The following is a 19,253-nucleotide window of genomic DNA, read 5'->3' on the forward strand; positions in this document are numbered from 1 at the left end:
CTGCTGTTTTCTAAGTATTTACCAGTCAATTTCCTGGTTCGCTTCCTTCATTTTGTATTGACATTCTTTATGTACAAATAGCTGAAAACCTTCATAGCCCAACGCTCCTCCCCCATTTCTCTCAATCGCTTCTCAAATTTTATCTTGCTGCTAGCTTCCCTGCCATCAAATGATGTCCATCCCATATCACCTTGTACTCCCTGGTTTGGTGTATTCCCGTGAGCTCCTAAAGCAAGCCTAAATATTTCACGTTGCCTAATTTCTAATCTTGCTTGAACTTCTGACCTCATGCACAAGACCGCGTTGCCGAACGTCAGCCCAGGAACCATGACCCCTTTCCATATTCCTCTCACAACATTATACCTATTGTAATTCCACAGTGCCCTATTTTTCATCACTGCTGCATTCCTGTTATCTTTAGTCGTCACACATATTTCGTGTTCCCTCAGGTGCTCGGTCCCATTGCTTATCCATACGCCCAGTTATTTGAATTTATCTGTTATCTCTAGCGTGACTTCCTGTATTCTAAGCTCACTACCTCTGTTATCATTAAAAATCATGACTACTGATTTTTCCTAACTGAATCTAAAATCTAACCTATCTCCCTCATTACCGCAGATGTCCATCAACCTCTGCAAATCTTCCTTGTTGTCGGCCATTAGCACTATATCATCTGCGTAGGTTAATGCTGGTAGTGCCTGATCAATGAGTTTTCCTTGTTTGACTAAAGAGAGGCTGAAGCCAAGTCCCCTTGCCTCTAATTTGGCCTCTAATCCTTGCAGGTACATCATGAATAAGAAGGGTGACAGTGGGCACGCCTGCCTAAGTCCACGTTTCACCACTGTGGGCTTGGATACCTGTTTTTCCCACTTTTTAACTACCTTGTTAGTTTTATAGATTTCCTTTAAACGATTAGTGACTCCATCTTTTACACCCAGTGTGTCTAGTATTCCCCACAAGTCCTCTTGAACCACGCTATTGTACGCTCCCTTGAATTTCTGCAGGCCGGTAGGAAGCTTCACAGCACAGCGCCTGATCTTGTGAAACAGCGCAGCCATGCAGGCAGGGCATTCAATTCCCTCCCTATTTTTTGTATACTACTGTCCTTGTGTACATCGTAGAACACATAACAGTAATGATAGCAAACAGATCATTGATTCGGGTAGGCTTGGTGTTTTTATTTAAAATGGAACAACGAGGAAGCTGCTGAAGCTCGTGCCTGTATACAGCTGCTTTATATGGAGATGAAACTTTAACGAAAAAAAAATGTAATGATAAACAGTAGGCTCATAACAAACAACATTTCTCTGAGGGTGCATGGAATATATGTCCCATGCAAGGCTATGCATTGCAGTCCTTACTGCATTAATTATGTACACGTACTGCAGGGCATGCAAGTGTATGCAGACACACGCTGACGAAATGACATTTTTTGCTACATACAAACGTGCACCACACCAAATAAGACGCACGTGTTTGTATAGTCAGGGAACACTCGTGAATACTGATGAAATCACACAGCTCGCTTACAGTATAAAACAAACACAATTGCGAACAATAAAATGCGACGCTGTTTAAAGAGGCGGACCCAGGTTACGAGGAGAATTATCAGTATGGCATACACACCACGTGTCAAGCTTTTGCAACATCTAAAGAGACTAAATATGGAAAGTTGCCTTTTTAAGTTAACATGACAGTACCAAATGGAGAAGCCACACGAGAGAACAATTCATCGTGGGCTAAAGAATGTGTTTTAAATATTATACACAGCTTTGCAAGACAATATCGACGAGTTTTACTCGTCTAGGTGTGGGAGGTGTAGGCCTGATAAAATGCGATGTTGCTTCAGAGCCTTTCTTTCGTAATATTGCAATTTTATTCAACTCTTTCAAACGCGGCCCCGTAAATTTCTACTGGGTGCTCGAACACGGCAAGCAGGTCGCGGGGCAAAATCTTTGTAACATTTTATTACCGAAACAGCGATACTAGCAATGCTTGAGCTGCACTTGCTGTTTTCTAAATTGTAATCTCCTCAATCTCATCACTGTGATCAGGAAACAGAGAGGAAAAGTACAGCAGTAGTACGTAGAGAAATATTTAATTTCAAGCCCTTTAGCAATATCATCTAAACAAATTGCCAGTTCACTGTTGAACTCTTGATGGAAACAAACAGCTGATCAGGGACGCAAGCTTGGCTTGGCACTGGCTTGGCCGTCCATACAGAGCCAAAAGCCGCTGCAGGAAACTGGATTGCGGATCGTATTGAGACAAAATATTTTATGCATTTTTGTTTTCTTTGTTTCATTTCTCTAATTGCTCTTGTGATGGCGTGGACCGCGCTTCGTGATCTCATGTACCGGCGCACTGTTTTTAAGTTTAGTATGGCGCACGATAATACATGATTGCGTGCTTTAATTTAAAAAGGTTCGCGAGTATGGCAGCAACACTGCAATGTCGGGAAGAGGCACGGGGAAGAGGATAGTAGTAGAACCAGTAGCAGCTGCATGCCCGGGTGGAGCGACTGATGCCCAGATGGAGGAATGTCAACCCGATGCCTTTTGTGTTGGCCGTTCTGGCAGTTCCGCCGACTTTATAGAAAGAGACGACCCCGTCGCTTGTCCTCTTCTCTTTTCCTTCGGGCATCAGCGACAACATTGACGGACGACGTGTTCGACTTCACCGTGCACGTGAGTATAGGTTGGTTTTTCATTCGAGTGAATTCTTGTTCAGATTTGCAACTTGTCGACTTCATCCTGATCACCTGTCACCGGCAATAAGTCATACGTGTGATATTTAGGTGAAATAAATGATAATGCGCATTTTCTGCTCCATTTGCGTGACTTAGCTACACCAGGACATGAGGTAAAGCCTTTGTCGCCTAGCCACTAGCAGGCAAGATCGATCACTCGCATCCTTCAGTTCACGAATCAACGCGCCTGCCTTAAAATTAGTAAGCTGCTCGCAAAGAAATCTTACCGAGGCAATTTTGTTTTCTGTGAACAATGCACCGTAGATTTGTCTTGAATAACAAAAAAAAACTTGAAAAATAAATGTCGCGACCTTTTAGAAAACGCCGTGTCTAAGAGCTAGACGCGGCATTTTGTAAAAGGCTCATTAAATTCAGTATGTTTTCGTAGTTTCATCTTGAAATTATTATTGTCTATGAATTTCATGGCCCAATCTTTTGCTTTGGCTGAAAATCTCGGCGGCAAAAACTTTGTTCAGTGTCCCTTTAAGGGCAGGTGTAGATGCCATCATTTCAGTCGCAAATCTTTTTGCTAGTCGGTCGGCTGGTTAACAATAAGGGTACTAACTAGAGTTCCAGATTTCATCAGCAACACATCATCATGGCTTCATGAGATGCTGCATTATATACATTCTATCCTCGTTTTTAAATAGGTGTACCGTATGGTCCACTGTTACAGGAAACAAGCGAGCTCATGGACAGTGAGCCATGTGGTGCTAACTGGCAGCGAGGCTTGTGAATGGGACGCATGCGCATAGAATTGGGGTGCGCCCAGTTTTGTCTGCCATTTCTCCGCATGTACGCATGACAGCATTGGAAAGCGCATCCGTATTTTAGCTGTGCAATTTATCTAGCCCAGTGCCTCCTGCTTCAGGGATTTCCTGTGAGCACAAAAAATGCATGATTTTAATCGTTGCTGCAGTGTTTTGCAAGTTGTCACCGTAAAGCACATCATATTTTTCGCATAATGCTCGCTGCAACTAGCAAGTTTCGATGACTCAAAATGCTGTTCAGGTCTGATGTAGCAAACATTTTAAACTCGTCCTCGTGACCATGAAATATTGGTTTATTAAATAATGGAAGGCAGAGTTGGTATCAGTTGATTTATCGTGTGAAAATGAAAAGTGCGAAGGACCGTGCCTCGCAAGTAAGCCCCGAGAGCATGAGCAGAGAAGTAGCAGATGAGGATGCTCATGCGCTGCATTTCCAAATCTCACCAGCACTAATGCTTGACGGACTGCTGGCCCCGCACTAGCGTGATCTTTCTGAAACAGGACTTTGGCCCTGTAAGCATGTTCTTGAAGGGCATAAGTAAAACGTAGAATGGGCCCCCTAAATGCACCCATCCTTGAACCATTGGGCTTATAAATTAGTGCCCTTTTCAAAATACAACTATTCTGAGCTATAAATTGTGACAGAACAGTGCACGAAGTTCAAAAATGGGAAAAAAGTCTTTAAATGTCCCCTTTATACATAGTGTTCTTGTGATGTCACTTCTGCCGTTGTCGCCCTCTCCCGCCATGCCCGGGTAACTCCCTGGGTACCTACGGCAGTTCACGTGCTGCAGTGCGGTTTGTTGGGGGCTCGTCATCTGTTGCTGTGAACGATGTGGAAGCATTGTGGTTTTTTGTTGTCTTACTTTAACGAGCTCATTGGATGAGGAAGGCCTCGCTCGTTCACTCGATACAAGACCAGATAATCAAGATGTGCGCCACATATACCAGCCACGGCGTAAACCGGCTGCCCACATATACCAGCCACGGCGTACACCGGCTGCCCGCCACAACCTATGAGGGCCTATTATCTTGCTTTCACTACAAATTGCCTGGCCCAAAAACAAGTGAAAGCTCAAAATCTCTCGAGCCGCAATTTTAAGAGTGGATGTGCGAAGCGCAGCTGCTCCTATCGAAAACTAGTCGTGCAGAGCTAGGCAAGTTTACAAGAGATATAATATTATGAATATATTGTCACGGCCTACGCCACCAAAGTAGCAATGCCCCCCCCCCCCCCAAGTGTTTTAAACAGTGCTGATGTTGAGCTTGAGCCTCTTTGATTGCAATTTGTGGAAATAGTCGAGGAAAATATTATACAAGGCAGATAGCGACTTTGCGTGGTGTGTGCCACAGTAATGCCAGTCATCACTTTATTTTTCGCGTATGCTTTAACACACTTTTCACTTTGTATTTTGCTTTTGTTGTACGCTAATGTACAGTGGAGTCACTGAACATGATAGAGACCGTGTATAGAAATAATTGACTAATAAAAAAAAATCCTGACGCCCAACTTGAACCGATCGGCTATACTTCAAAGTGAACTAATATTGTTTCCCATTCTTTATAGTTTGTTTCAATGCAATACCAAATCTCCGCGATCACCATCACGATTTTAACCGCCTTCCTCGCCATCATGATTTTAACTGCGGACAAGTTTCTATGTACAGTATCTTGGTAAGCTATATCTGTTTGCAGGTAAATACTTGGCTATGGCACTTACCCGTAATGAAGTTGCACCTGAAGATGCAAATATTGCAAAGTTTCTTCAAGTAGCTTTTGTTAATCTGCACCAGCCAAGTACGCTGGTACTTTTAGGAAAATCGGAATGTGCGTTCTCAATTTTAGGTTATAACTTTCAGCGAAGAAACACCCTAAGCCCTGCTCCCTCTGCGTGGACTACTAAATCAACTTGCCTCACTAGCAGCTCATAATTTCTCAAACTTGCATCGTGAGGCAAAACTAAACGGGTGCAAGCACGAGGAGACAACATGGCAGTTGTAGGCGATAGATTCGGTTGGTGCCCGGGCATGTTGGTGGCGCATTGCGGAAGTGACGAAAAGGCGCTGCGAGATGCATGTGCACACTTTGTATAGTTGCTGTATTGGACAGCAAACTTTTTTTCTTATCTGAGCAGTTTTACCAAAGGAAGCTTCATCATATGGCGTGATAAATGAAGCGAATCCACAGGTTGAACCACATCATAGCCTCGCTGTGCTTTTGTACTTTTTTTAGCTCGCAAAATTTATTGACGGATAAGGCAGCACTTGTTTCTTTACCATATGATCATCTCCGGTGTGCTGCTGCCTTAATATTTCAAATTCTAAGCATTTACACCATTGTATGCTAACTTTTCCTTCAAAGTGAGACAAGCCACATGTGTATCGTAGATCAAGAAGCATGCCAGTTTTACGTAATTGCAAGGTAAACATCAGAAATGCACAGTTGATCAAAAATACTAGTTTAATGGTGCATCTACATAGCAGAGCACCTGTGGCACCTCGGGAACAAGATAATGCCACACATGTTACAAGAGATAATTAAAAAAGACAGGGGACGTTCCGTGAACAAATAGAAACAAAAATAAAATGGCACGTGGCAGCGAGCGAAGGCGGCAAGGGGGGGGCGGGGAGCCCGTGGGACTTCAGCGGATGAACGTAAGGTGTGTGTTTAATATGTGGAAGAAAAAAAAAATTCTAAATTTTGGCGACTGAAATGAGGGTGACTTAGTGAGTGCGCTCATGACGAGAGTAAACACGGTTATTATTTTTTTTTCAAATCTCTTTTGAAAGCCACAAAAAATCTGTATGTGGTGCAGCCTAACAGATGGTCCGTGAAGGCAAATTATGCATTCGTCGTTGTACAAAGGCTATTTTTTTTTTTCATGCGCACCATCCCCGCCGCGGTGGTCTAGTGGCTAAGGTACTCGGCTGCTGACCCGCAGAGCGCTGGTTCGAATCCCGGCTGCGGCGGCTGCATTTCCGATGGAGGCGGGAATGTTGTAGGCCCGTGTGCTCAGATTTAGGTGCACGTTAAAGAACCCCAGGTGGTCTAAATTTCCGGAGCCCTCCACTACGGTGTCTATCATAATCATATAGTGGTTTTGGGACGTTAAACCCCACATATCAATCAATCAAATCTTGTGCACCATAAATAATGCTCAAAATTTAATTGCATATGTTGTTTTCATCTTCGCTGTATTCCGTGCTGTTTATGATGTAAAAAAAAAAGTAGCACGCTGAAGTGGTGCTGCTTTTGGGCAACAGTTGAAAATGGCGGGGTGCATGAATGCGGAATACTGCCGCTTACACTCAAATCACTCTTGTGGTCACCTCCCACTGTTTGCAGCGTGTGTTGTGTATACACAGCTGCATATTTCCTAGCTAGAAAAATTTGATTTTAGGTGTTTCACGCCATTTTCCATGTAACTATTCCACAATTGCACACACTGATCAGCAGGCTTTCAATTGCGCTGAAGGACACAGGTGCCATAAAATTCATAGTCGATTCTTTCAAGAAACCAAATGTAAAGGCTGAAGCTTCATGCGTACATACACACATACATACCATATAGTTTTTTGTACTTTATGAAAGCTGCGAAGGTCTCATGTGTCTCCAAGCGTAACCTGTCTTATTTATTCTCCATCACCACAAAAGTTTTGTGAGTTTCAAATAAAAGTACTTTGCGCATGGCCACTTTTGGGTAATTTTTTTGTGTAGGTGTTATTTGAGCAGCCTACAGTGTTTACTTTATAAGCCTGTATGTATATGTTGCATTATAAGGATGCAGAATGTGTGTAGCTGTACAATATAGATGAAGTGTACAAATTAAGTGTGTCTATTGTAGTGTTCTTGCAACCAATCTTACCCCCGTATTCTAGAACGTCCCTCCACTCGAACGCTTCACCTTCACTTGAGATGGCTGATGGGAGCGCCGTCTCTAAGCAGAGAAAATTGCTGCATGTCAGCAATAATCTGCTGTGATTCTCGAGTAGCGCAGCGTCGCTTTCAAACGAGCAGCGGCACAGTGCTCAACTCTGTCAAGTGAAGGGTGAAAGTCGAGTCGGGGAGCGTTTATGAATATGGGGGTTAGTTTTGTTGTCTTGTTAACCTGCCATTAACACTGGATTGATGCTACTTTGCTCTAGCTGTACAGTGCTCTCCAAGGCTCAAGGAGGCATCGCATGTGGAAGGCTCGGAGCAAACCATGCGTGAGTTTCCTTTCATTGTTACACTATGCACGTATTAAGTGATAGACTTTAATGTATGCTATTTGTATTGTGCAAGTTTTTGGGGACATACAACTTCCAACACTTATATGTTCTGACGAAAATCACGCAAGAATGAGAGAAGCTTGTGCAAAAATTATGCAAGAGTGTAAGAAGCTTTTGCAGAAGTCTGTGAAATGAAGTTTTGAAATTTTGTGGCAATGTGTCATTGTACAGTGGTCAACAGTCTTGCTCAGCATGCTTGACTGCAGGGCTCCCGGCTGCACAGGCGCATCTACGGAGTGCCTGATGCATGATGGGCCAAATGTCAGCCTGCACACTGGTGCCTCTTATCCCCGTTTGTCTGCTACATCAGTGTCTTTTGTAAAGGGGATCAACTGTGCTACCTTTTTTTTTTCGAATGTAATGAGTTCTTTTTCCAGATTATTGTTGTTTTAAGGTAGAACCTCACATTTCTATCAAATACTGAAGATTCTATTTTTCCTTCTAGATGCTATGAAGTCACTCCTTGTGTTACAATAGAGTGAACACTGTTATGAGAAAAGCTACTTGATGGAGTTAACTCACTCCATATTGACTTAACACACAGAATTGGTGAAAACTACACTCCATTCCAGTTGCATTAGGAATAATATTCATTTGCATACTTCTGTTTCTTTTGTTTGTTTGTTGGCTGGAGGTTTGGAGTATAGGGTGGCCAGAGGGCACTGTGTAGTCTTTCTTCATCTTCCCAATTTTGTGAACATCAATTGATAGCCGTATGGGAAGCAGCCAGCATGCTGAAACAGCGGTGCAAGCATGCAGTAAGTTGCTGTGAGCAACCTACTGCATACAATTAACTGCGAGTGGTGCTGCACTATGTGTGCCTCCTGGAAAGCTGCAATGGTAAAGTGCCACAATCGTATAGTAACATGGATAACATCGCAATTTGTTTGTTGAATAATTTTGCAACAGAATCAATGGAGTTTTGGATAAATTTGTGTATCTGCCTGGTTCATCAAAGCTACAGAGTCAAATGCGGTATATACTCGCGTATTATGTGTACTTGTTTTGTCAATCCGGTCATGTGCGAAGCTAGTATGAATCGCTGGCCTAAAAGCTCAACTGGGAATATATGTTGCAGGCGCTGTCACAGCTGTCTCAAAGCGGATGGTCATTTGTTTGCTAAGCCTGTTCAAATGCCCCCATTTTCTTGAAGTTCTTCCGAACAGTGCTCACAAAAACCAGTTCCCATGACAGGGTTATACCAGAGAACATAAGTACTCTCCAATAATTGTCGGGAACCCAACGTAAAGTAAGATGCAGACAAGGAAGCGCGATGCCAACACAGTGCTGTGTGTGTCGCCCTTCATGTGTGTGTGTGTCCATTCCTTGTCCCAGTCTTCTATTGCGTTGTGTTCCCTCCGATATCTAACCAACACACCCAAGCTTCTATGCTAAGTCTTATTCAACGCACTCTTCTGCTGGCTCCCATACCGAATATTGCATGTCGAAGAACTCCACGCTGATGTGCTTAGCGGTAGCACGGTTTCAGTTTTCTTCGGTAAGCTTTATAACAGCAATCTGCCTCGTATATAATTATTGTAGCCTATCACAAGGAACGGTAAAAACGCAATGGCCAGATGGCGAAACCGAAAAAAAAAAAGAGTGCGAACACCTGCCTCATCTAGTTGATGTGACAGGTCCTTGCACGCGTTCAACATGATGTGCTTAGCGGTAGCACGGTTTCAGTTTTCTTCGGTAAGCTTTATAACAGCAATCTGCCTCGTATATAATTATTGTAGCCTATCACAAGGAACGGTAAAAACGCAATGGCCAGATGGCGAAACCGAAAAAAAAAAAAAGAGTGCGAACACCTGCCTCATCTAGTTGATGTGACAGGTCCTTGCACGCGTTCAACATCTGTGCTGTGTCTCGGGAATACATTCTTGCCGTGGAAGAGGTGGGAAGATAGGAGGCAAACCTTTAGGCATTTCGGACTACACATAAACAGGTTTCGGTTTTCAAGTTCGATATTCTAGGGAAAGCATAAAAGTTCATGGAAGAAGAGACCTTGCACTCAGTCCATTTTGTGTAAGACTGCACTCGCCTGCTCGACAAGAGATGTGCCTGACCAGAGCATCATGAAGTCAAATGTGTCTGTGTGTGTGCTGGCAAGGTGGCTCGGGCTGGTTGGGGAGGGCAAAGTATGCGAGCAAAAAGTTTCTTGTAGTAAAGCAGGATGGCTAATTATACTGGTGAGCAAATTATGTGAGGATGCAAATTGTGCGAGTAAATATGGTATGTACTCTTGTATGTTTCAGCTCTATTGCTACGGATCCTGCGGATCCAACTTGGCATCCGACAGCAACAAAGAGAGGTTCTGCAGGAGGTGCGACAGCTGAAGCACGAGGTACGGCTCTTGTCCGTGCCTCAGCACGCCCAGCCAGCACAGCGCCCCTCTGACCTTCCCCGGCTGCCTGCTGGTACAATTGGAGACGTGGAGGCAGCAGAGGCAGCTGTGCAGAGTAAAGCTGTGGCTGTGGCTTTGGTATATATTTCTTGATTTTTAATATGCCTATGTAACATGCAGAAATTTAGTACTGCTTTAAGATACTGTGTTTCGGGAAACAAACTAGTCAGGTTATCTCATGAGCCACTGTACTACAGTCGAATATGAATAATTCGTACTCAAAGAGGCCAGAAAATTTGTTCAAATTAAAAGAAGTTCAAAATAACGAGTTACCGTAACTACTTGAATCTAACACGCACCTTTTTTCCGGTTAAGAGAGTTCATAAATCGCATGTGCGTTAGAATCGAGTACGACAAAAAAAAATGAATATGTTCATTCTATTGCCATCGCCACTTACAAAATGGCCGCCCCCTACGTGCGTCGGCATGGCGCGTCGGTCATTTCTGCCTATGTGTTTCCCATGCGCGGCACTTCATACGTGTGCTGAGGAGTTCGTCATCTTGTAGTACATTAGCATCGACGGCATGGTAGGGCCGACTCCAAAAACTCGACGAGTGCACCACAATGCTGCTTCTAAAAGAAAAGTCGTCGCGTGTGCCGGAACGGACAGAAATCGCGCCGCATCGCGGTCATTCGAAGTTCCCGAAACGTGCGTGTGGTACTGGCGAAAACAAAAGCAGAAAATTGTCGACAGCAAAGATTCACGCAAAGGCTTCAGTGGACCACAGCAGGGTCGGTTTCCACAAATTGAAGAGCTGCTCGGCGAGTATGTGATTAAGCAGTGAGCGGCACAGCGGCCCGTGACGACAGAACTGCTCCAAGTGCAGGCTATGCAGTTAGCCTTAGAAAAAGGGCTAATGCAGAGCCATTTTAAAGCGAGCAGGTGCTGGCTAACGAAATTTATGAAGAGAAAAGGCTTTTCCCTCCGAAGGCGAACGGGCATATGCCGGAAGTTGCCGGAGGAGTACGAAGAAAAGCTTCAGAGTCTTCAGAGGTTCCTCCTAAACTTGCGGCACAACAACGGCTACCTGCTTTGGCAAATCGGGAATGCCGATCACACGCCTCTTTACTTCGACATGCCTGGCACCACAAACGTCTAGGAGAAGGGGGCGAAGCAAGTTTGTGTACTGACACCGGGCCACGGTAAAACTAGAGTGACAGCAATGCTCTGTTGCACGTCAGATAGGCATAAGCTTCCCCCGTACTTTATATTTAAACGGAAGACGCTCTCAAAAAGAGTCGTTTTCGCGAGTGGTGTGATCAAGCGGGCCAACGAGAAAAAAGGGTGCGCGTTGCAACCGATGTCTTAGTTTTTTTTTTTTTTGTCGTGGAAATTGGGCGCGCGTTACAATCGAGGGCGCGGTAGAATAGAATAAATACGGTAAACGAGCGGAGGGCTCACCATGCAGTGATGCATGTGCATGGAGTTTTATTCACAAATTACAGGACATCCGTCATTAATTAAAGTAGTCAATACATGTCTGTACACGTTGGCCTTGCAACGAGTCAACAAGTTTTGCGTGCAGTTTGCAAAGCATTTGTACTTCGGCTTCAGTATTCTCCTGGCAAAAGAAGTTGCGCGCGGCAATGTCCAGTGCTGACACTTTTCGAAGACAACTGTGTTTCTACTGTTACCATCTGCGCTGCAGCCGGAGCGTGGCCAGCACATGATGAGAATGGAGGAGCGTCTCCACCTGGAGAAAAGCAGATCGGCATTCGAGAGAGAAGCACTCCGCGGCAGCTTTTTTTTTTTCTCTCTTCATGCGCGGTGTTGAAAGGAGAAGAGTCTCTACATAGCAGGGACGGAAAACAGGGAAGCGTGACACCGGCGCGTTGCAGATTGGCATTAGAGAGCCAACTCTCTGCGACAGCTTTTTCTCCCCTCTTTCTCTTCATGCGCAGTGTTAAGTGGAGAAAGGTCTCTACGTGGCAGGGACGGAAAAAGCCGAAGCGTGGCACAGGAATGTCGCAGATTGGCATTTGGCAAACATTCCACCGCAGTCTTTTCTTTCCTTTTCTTCATTTTCTTCTTCAAGCACAGCGATGAGGTGTCTGAAGTGCCACCGCAGGATTGGGCGGGGTGCTGAGAGCATTTTCGGAGCGTATATCTTTGATAGGACCACAGCGTCAGTTCGAATTAAGTGTGTTGGAATTAATGAGATTTGACTGTATTTACTATAGTCTGTGAAGTCCGAGTGAACTGTCCTAAGCTAGCAGACGATGTAGGCGGCATCGTGTGTTTGATGGGCAGTGACTAGCAATAGCCTGCTTAAAACAGACATTCAGTAATTTTGTTCATTTATCACCCTATTTCGTGTCCGCTGCGGCTCTCTCTACTTTGAGCTACAGTTCACCCTGCCTTGTGTTAGCCGATTTCTTACTTTTTTAAAAATCTAACATGCACCCAATTTCGCAGTGTGAAGAAAAATGCACCTTTGTTTATTGTGATGAGATTTCTATAGCGACATGCCTCTTTGTTGGCTATCACAGAAAAATATAAACAGCAAATGGTGCGACCATCTAGTGCGACCTTTATTTTTCTATCAGTTTCATCTATGACCAAGATTTGGTCGCTCTAAGGTTGCCTCTTAGTACGCCTTGATCATGTTCATTTATCTTGTTGTGCTCTTCTTACAATGCATTGATTAAAAACATGTCCAAGCTTCTTTTTGAATTCCACATATTTTATCGTTTTTCACGTGTAGAAGCTACTCCTGGTCAACATTCAGGCAAAGACATTGTAACCTCGAAGAAACGTGTATTGGAATTTGAGCACTGTACAAAGTAATTATACTATTTCATAGCTAGAATCAATATTTATTAAGGGTTATAACAGTGTTGTATTTGATTTCATAACAGCGAAACTGCATTCAGAGAAGGACTCTGAAAGGTTCTCACACTGAGTGTGAGAGGGCTGATGTGGAAACCATTTTAGGTCAAGTGAGTTGAAGTTAGCGTAAAAAAACAATGAAATGTTATGATGCCCAAAAATTCAAGTTGTTGTTTTCAGTGTCCTCTTCTTGCAGATTTTTATCATGAAAACATTTCGATGTGCTGTTGCGTTTACTCCATCTATGCTTCTTGCATTTTTTTACAGCGCAAGCACCTCCTGCAGATTGGGGGACGTGGCCTCCGAGAAATTGGTGTGAATGCCATGAAGGCTGTGTTGGCACATGACGTGCAAGTGCTGTACAGCCTTCATGGCAGAAAAGGGAAAAGGGCCTTTGTGAACCTGAGGCTCTGTAGATTAGTGACAGGTTAGACTTGTTCATTGTTTTATGTGTGTGTACCCTTGTGTATTCTCTGTACTGCAGTGCTTCATGTGTACTATGGTATTTCTGTTCTTGTATGCAGATGTCATCTGCCAAAAAGCAGGGTGCGACCAGGCGGAGGCCCTCAACTTTATTAAGAGGTGGCTGCCAGGGTCTGGTGATCGCTGTGGGGGCAGGAAGCGGCGCTTCAGAGAAACATTTGTTGTGGAGCAGCCCGATGATCCCCACTCTCAGAGTGCAGATTATCGGCTGCTCGCGGCAGCTGGCTTCCTGCCCAGCCACAGCAGCCAGGGCCTTGACAGCACCACTGTCACTGTGTCCCCAACGCAACCTGACCTGCAGTAGAGCGGGCCTTTTTTAGTTGTGTATATATATTTTTCAATGTATACATTTTTTGTTGTACCAAATAAAAAAAAAACAAAGAATAAATAGTCTGCAGACTGTCGGTGGTGCACTGTTCGGCTAGCTTATGCTGATTCGGAAGCACCATCACCATGTTTTAGTTACAAAAAAATGCTCTAAACTATGAATATTCTCGATTACCATGTGGGGGACATATGTGGGGATTGCAAGTGGGGGACATACGCTTTCAGCATTTACTTCCTAACGACTTTTTTCGATCTGCTGTACCAAATACCAGTACCAAATAAAGCACTCGCTATTGCAAAAGATAAATTGGTAAAAAAATAAACTACACTTCTAGTGTTAGCAAAGGAAATAAGGTATAAAAGATGAAATAGATCGAGTAACTGCTTTCAGTTCTCGGCATTCAATTTTCTGTTACCCCAAGTATACAGGGCTGCAAAGCTACAAGAGCGGGTCATCGAGGCATATTGTTTAAATCTTTGGGTAAGAAAAATTCCCTACTAATAATGGTTACATAATGGCAAGCCAATCAGTAGCCAATATTCGTCGTGCAGGAAACATCGGTGTAATAACGGCATTCGATTGGCTGCAATGTGGCCCTGGATTGGTCCAATGTCGGTTGTACATCCGTAGCCAATATTCGTCGTGCAGCAAACATCGGCGTAAAAATGGCATGTGATTGGCTGAAATATGGCCCGATGTTGGCCGAACATTGGCAGCTTTGTCGGCAATACGATGGGCCTTCGTCGGCCCAATGTTGGTTGCATACTGGCTAAAACATCGGCAAAACGTCGGCCCATCATTGGCTTGAACGTCGGCCCGACATTGGAAAAAGTTGCACTTCCGACGTCGGTGCCGATGTTAGCCGATGTTGGTCCAAGATTGGTCCAACGGCGGCGTGCTGCCTGGGAAAGAACTAGCCATTCCTGCCACCAACAGAACGGGCGCTGTGTAGCAAGAACATGGGGACGATTCTTAAAACTAGAAGAACAAATGCAACGTAAAGAACCATATTCGCTTTAGCTGCTTGCTATATTTTGATGCCGCAAAAGTAAAACGTTTGTGATGTTTTTTGTCTCACTATCAACCATAGGTCGGAGAACTTACTCTAGAGTCTACTCTCTCGGACTCACCCAGATCGAACCTCGAGTTCGAGTGAGTAGTGTTCTGTTGAGTTTGAGACATGGTGAGTCCGGTTGAGAGAAAATTTCTGTGAGTGCTAGTCCGAGTGAGGCCGGCTCAGGAAAACTCATGAGTTTGAGTCCGAGCGAGTCCAAAGCTGAAAGTATGTTTTATGAGTGAGTCTAAACGAGCTGCACAAATTTTGACGACTTACGCTATTGACTGCAATGTGTTTTTAATTGTAGGGCTTGCTGTTAAATAACGGTGCTAGAGAAAACACATAAAAATCGGAAGGTATTGATAAAACAATAAAAATCATTTTCGTTTTGCGCATAAAACTATTTCGAATACACACACCACTCAAGTCACTTTCATCATTGTTAAAAGTAATGATAGGCTAAATTGTTTAATTTTTCGCGTGGCGATGAGCCGGCTACTCGCAATCCACATAATGTCCCTCCTTACTTGAACTGTTGTTCAGCTGAACATTCAGCTTACCGGACTAGACAAAGATTGCACAAAATGATGTCGCTCAGCAGAGATCAGCTGGCTACGCGCAATACTCATTAGGTGCCTTCTAACTCGAACTGTTGTTTAGCTGACCTTCTGCCTACGCGACTAGACGAAGATTACACAAAGCTATGTCGGTCAGTACAGGGTGTGACAAATTGCAGGAATGTCGTATTTGTCTGGAAAAGCCTCATTCGCACGTGCATATTCAGTGAATAGGTTATCAAGGTGACGCTCCTAAATATTCACTACCCCCCGATGCAGCCAATCACGCTGCATGGCTCGACAAAAAATTTAGTGAAATAATCGTTTGCTTGCGTTATTCTCGTTCGCATGTACTCGAATCAGGCGGCAAGACTATCTTGTGAACAAACGTCATAACTCTTTAACGACACTCTCATCGCGGCCATGTAGAGCTTCATCTGATTGTGGTTCGCTGCCCGCTAATTTGGACCACATTCGAAGCGGTGGTGTCGCTCATACATCTGAGATCTGGCATTGACATTGTTGCTGTAAGCATACTGGGGCCTTAAAATGTTTTACATTTGGCTATCATGCAGGCTTGCGTAAAATTTAGTACACTATTCCTGCATAGGTTCTGCTTACGCATTACAAAACTCTGGACTCCAACAACATCTCTTCATGAAGTTCTTGTAAAACATCCTCAGTATTTGAAGTAAGCCATCCCTGAAAGTGCCTGAATGATTGGTTGAATGAAGGTGCTGAAATGAAAGAAGCTTCACGCTTTGCAATAATTTATTCCACAAAACTGTTTTTGAAAGTGTTCCTAGTTAAGAAAAAAACAAGAAAAGACATATTCAATAAAATTTTTTGTGGGTTCATAATTTAGAACCAATGCAATGAGAGTAACTTTGGCGAGTCTAGACTGATCGCCCAAAAATACAGTTCTTAAGGTTCGTCAGAATATACATTGCCAATTTAAAAATTTTTTAAATCTGTGTGCGCCATGCAACAAGTTGTTTACGTTGTGGTCCCAACGATTGTTTTCTTGAAATGGTAAGTGAAAGAGTAAGCCTCTCGTATCGCAGTCGGCGTAGGAATTTTTTTCATGGTCCTGGTCAAGCCTCACCACCACGCCATTTGAAGCCACGATTGTCTTGACGTGTTGCACAACATTAGATCTGAGAAAAACTGCAAAATCGTCAGAAACAACTTGAGGACTATGATTTGTCAATCTGTCTGGGAAGCCTAACTGCTGCAAACACTGAATATTTTAGACAATTTTCCAGGCCGATTTCGATTTCATGTGTATAAGGTCCACCGAACTAGAATGTGCATTGACAAGCACCAGAAACCCGCCTCGTTTGAAGTGTATCCAATGTACGTGCACTCGTTGCCACCGTGTGATGACCTGTGCCAACGATATAACTGGTATGGTGGGTGCAGCGTTTTGGCTGGTCTGGCAAGTTGAACCGCGTTGAACTGTTCTTTTGTTCTATCAGCTCATTCAACTTGACTTCTTGATAGCATTTTCGTACAAGTGGTACCAGCGTGCCCCTCATGCTAAAGCTGTAGCATTTTTGGCTGCAAAGATTCTGGAGTAACTACTCTATAGTGGCCAAGGTAATGCAGCCAGAGTCTAGAGAAAGCTGGTTTTGCTGAAAAGATTGGAGTACAGTGTCAATATCTCATTGCCTTGCAGGCCAGTCATTCTAAACGATAAGTTTCACTCCAGACAACGTGTGGTCTTTTTTAGTCTCCGCTTGAATATTTTTTGTGGAAAGAGGTACTAACTCAAGCGGAGAAAAACATAATAATGTCGCTCTTGTCTGCTTTGTTCGGAAGCAGTGATTGCGGTAATGCTTCAGCGTTAGCCACTTGCACACCCTTTCTATAGGTTCATCGATAAGCCACCAGTGAAAGCATCAAACGTCGCATGCGCACAGAAGCCATGAATGTAATCGGCTTTGTCTGAAAAACGCCTCCTCTATTTCATCAATGCCAGCCCGATGCATCCACCATCTTCTCGTCTAGCTCTTCCCAGCTGTCGCCGATTTCCTGGCCTTCTTAAGCGATTTGCGGTCATAAGAAAAAGAGCCCATCATACAGTACCTCTCGACGTAAGCTATATGAGAAAGTTTTAGGGGCGAAGCTTCTTATGACGTCACACTGTCGTCCCGTTATTGTAGTAACCACCGGTGGAACTTACCCGATCGATCTATCCTTAGAAAGGTCGCTGTATGGCGGTACATGTATACATTGAATACATCATAAAAAGATATGAGATAGCGGTTTTCGGAGTGTTCACTAGATATACGGCGGACTGACGGATGCACAGACGGACAGACAGATAGAGGAACGGACGCATGAATGGACAAACGGATGGACAGACAGACTCTCTGACGGTCCCACGGATGGAAGGGCACACAGACGAACGCATGGACGGAGGCATGGACAGACGGAAGCAAGAACGAATGGACGGACATAAGCATTGACGAACTGACGACCGCTTTACCCCACCAATCATCGTTCACTCCGTGTACATGCTGCAATTTTTTGTTATTTAGTTGTGTAGAGATCCATGAGGTGGCGTCTTGAATTGATCGTCTTCACTATGTAGGTGGTCACGCAGGCGCTGTCTAAAGAAGCGGAGTCTTTGGACAGCGTGTCACTGTTTATTTATTCGTTTACACATACCGCAACACTAATGGCGCTATGTGGCGCTGTGCGGAAAACAAATGGGGAATTGTAACTGCAATGCTGCTGTATGCGCTGCGCCACGATCAGATTGCAGCGTTGCTTCGATCCCCCAAAAAGAGGCACGGAGGAACAAATATGACAGACATTTGATATTGGAGTGGGAAAGCCATCTATCGCATTTTTGAGGGAAGGCGCTCGAAAGCGCGTGTGACGCGACTCCTCATATACTGCCGCACCACGACCACTCCCTGAACACTCCCTGAACTAAAAAGAACCAACGGCTCCCCTTGATAAGCACGCGTTTGCGATGGCATTCAGATATATAGAAAGCATTGGTCCAGCCAAACAGGATAGCTAGAACTAGGTGATCGGAATAAATCATCACCTTACTAAAGAACCCCAGGTGGTCAAAATTTCCGGAGCCCTCCACTACGGCGTCTCTCATAATCATATGGTGGTTTTGGGACGTTAAACCCCACAAATAAAATCATCACCTTACACCCAGAGATGTATTTATGAAAGCACTTTACCCCAAACAACACGGCCAACGCCTCCATCTCGATTAGAGCGTCGCCTTTCTCGGCACTGCTGAGCGTGCATGACACGTATGCTATCAGCTCCAATTCGCCGCAAACAACACAAGATAAAAATGCTCCGACTCTATAAGGAGTGCGTCACAAACTAGACACAGTGATTTTTTAGGGACGTAAATTGTTAGTACTGAATCTTCAGAGAGCATTTTCTTGATTTCTGAGAAGCCTCTTCAGTCTATTCCGACAATACCCAAGGCTTCTTTTTTTCAAGAAGTTGGCATAGCGGCCTTAGTTCAGAAGACATGTTCGGCATGAACTGGTAATAAAACGTAAACATGTCAAGATAGGACTTCAGTTTCGTGCATTTTTTTTTGGTGTTCGAGCCTATTTGATTCCACTTCTTCAAGGCAAAAGTGCACGCCTGTCTTATGAATGAAGTGGCCCTGATATTTTCTGGACTTTACAAAAATATATGCACTTTTTGTGCCTTACCTTTACGCAGTTCTGGAAGCGCTGCAGGAAAGTTTATACACGTGCCAGCCATTCTGTTTAGTCGGCACCTGTGATAAGCACATCATCAAGCTAACAGAC

The 19,253-nt window shown here is 44.1% G+C and overlaps 1 protein-coding gene across 3 annotated transcripts; it reads left to right on the plus strand.

Moving 5' to 3' along the window:
- The first annotated feature begins 2,209 nt into the window (after window positions 1-2,209).
- Window positions 2,210-14,269, plus strand: LOC142767474 (uncharacterized). Of its 3 annotated transcripts, none has more exons than XM_075869206.1 (5): window positions 2,210-2,687; window positions 7,673-7,727; window positions 10,049-10,275; window positions 13,296-13,455; window positions 13,553-14,269. In XM_075869206.1, exons 1-5 carry the CDS (start codon window positions 2,541-2,543, stop codon window positions 13,813-13,815), a joined length of 852 nt encoding a protein of 283 aa, XP_075725321.1. In that variant the 5' UTR covers window positions 2,210-2,540; the 3' UTR covers window positions 13,816-14,269. The 3 variants fall into 3 exon arrangements, with proteins under 3 accessions (XP_075725321.1, XP_075725322.1, XP_075725323.1); XM_075869207.1 differs by having other exon boundaries at window positions 2,214-2,687; window positions 10,049-10,137; XM_075869208.1 differs by having other exon boundaries at window positions 2,543-2,687; window positions 7,665-7,727.
- Window positions 14,270-19,253: the final 4,984 nt, after the last annotated feature.

This window comes from Rhipicephalus microplus, chromosome 7 (assembly GCF_043290135.1).
Source record: "Rhipicephalus microplus isolate Deutch F79 chromosome 7, USDA_Rmic, whole genome shotgun sequence".
Lineage (NCBI taxonomy): Eukaryota > Metazoa > Arthropoda > Arachnida > Ixodida > Ixodidae > Rhipicephalus > Rhipicephalus microplus.

Coding starts and splice junctions, on each gene's coding strand:
- LOC142767474 (XM_075869206.1), top strand. CDS start 2,541: ATGTCAACCCGATGCCTTTTGTGTTGGCCGTTCTGGCAGTTCCGCCGA. Junction 10,276..13,295: donor AAGCTGTGGCTGTGGCTTTG/GTATATATTTCT, acceptor ATTTTTTTACAG/CGCAAGCACCTCCTGCAGAT. Junction 13,456..13,552: donor GCTCTGTAGATTAGTGACAG/GTTAGACTTGTT, acceptor TCTTGTATGCAG/ATGTCATCTGCCAAAAAGCA.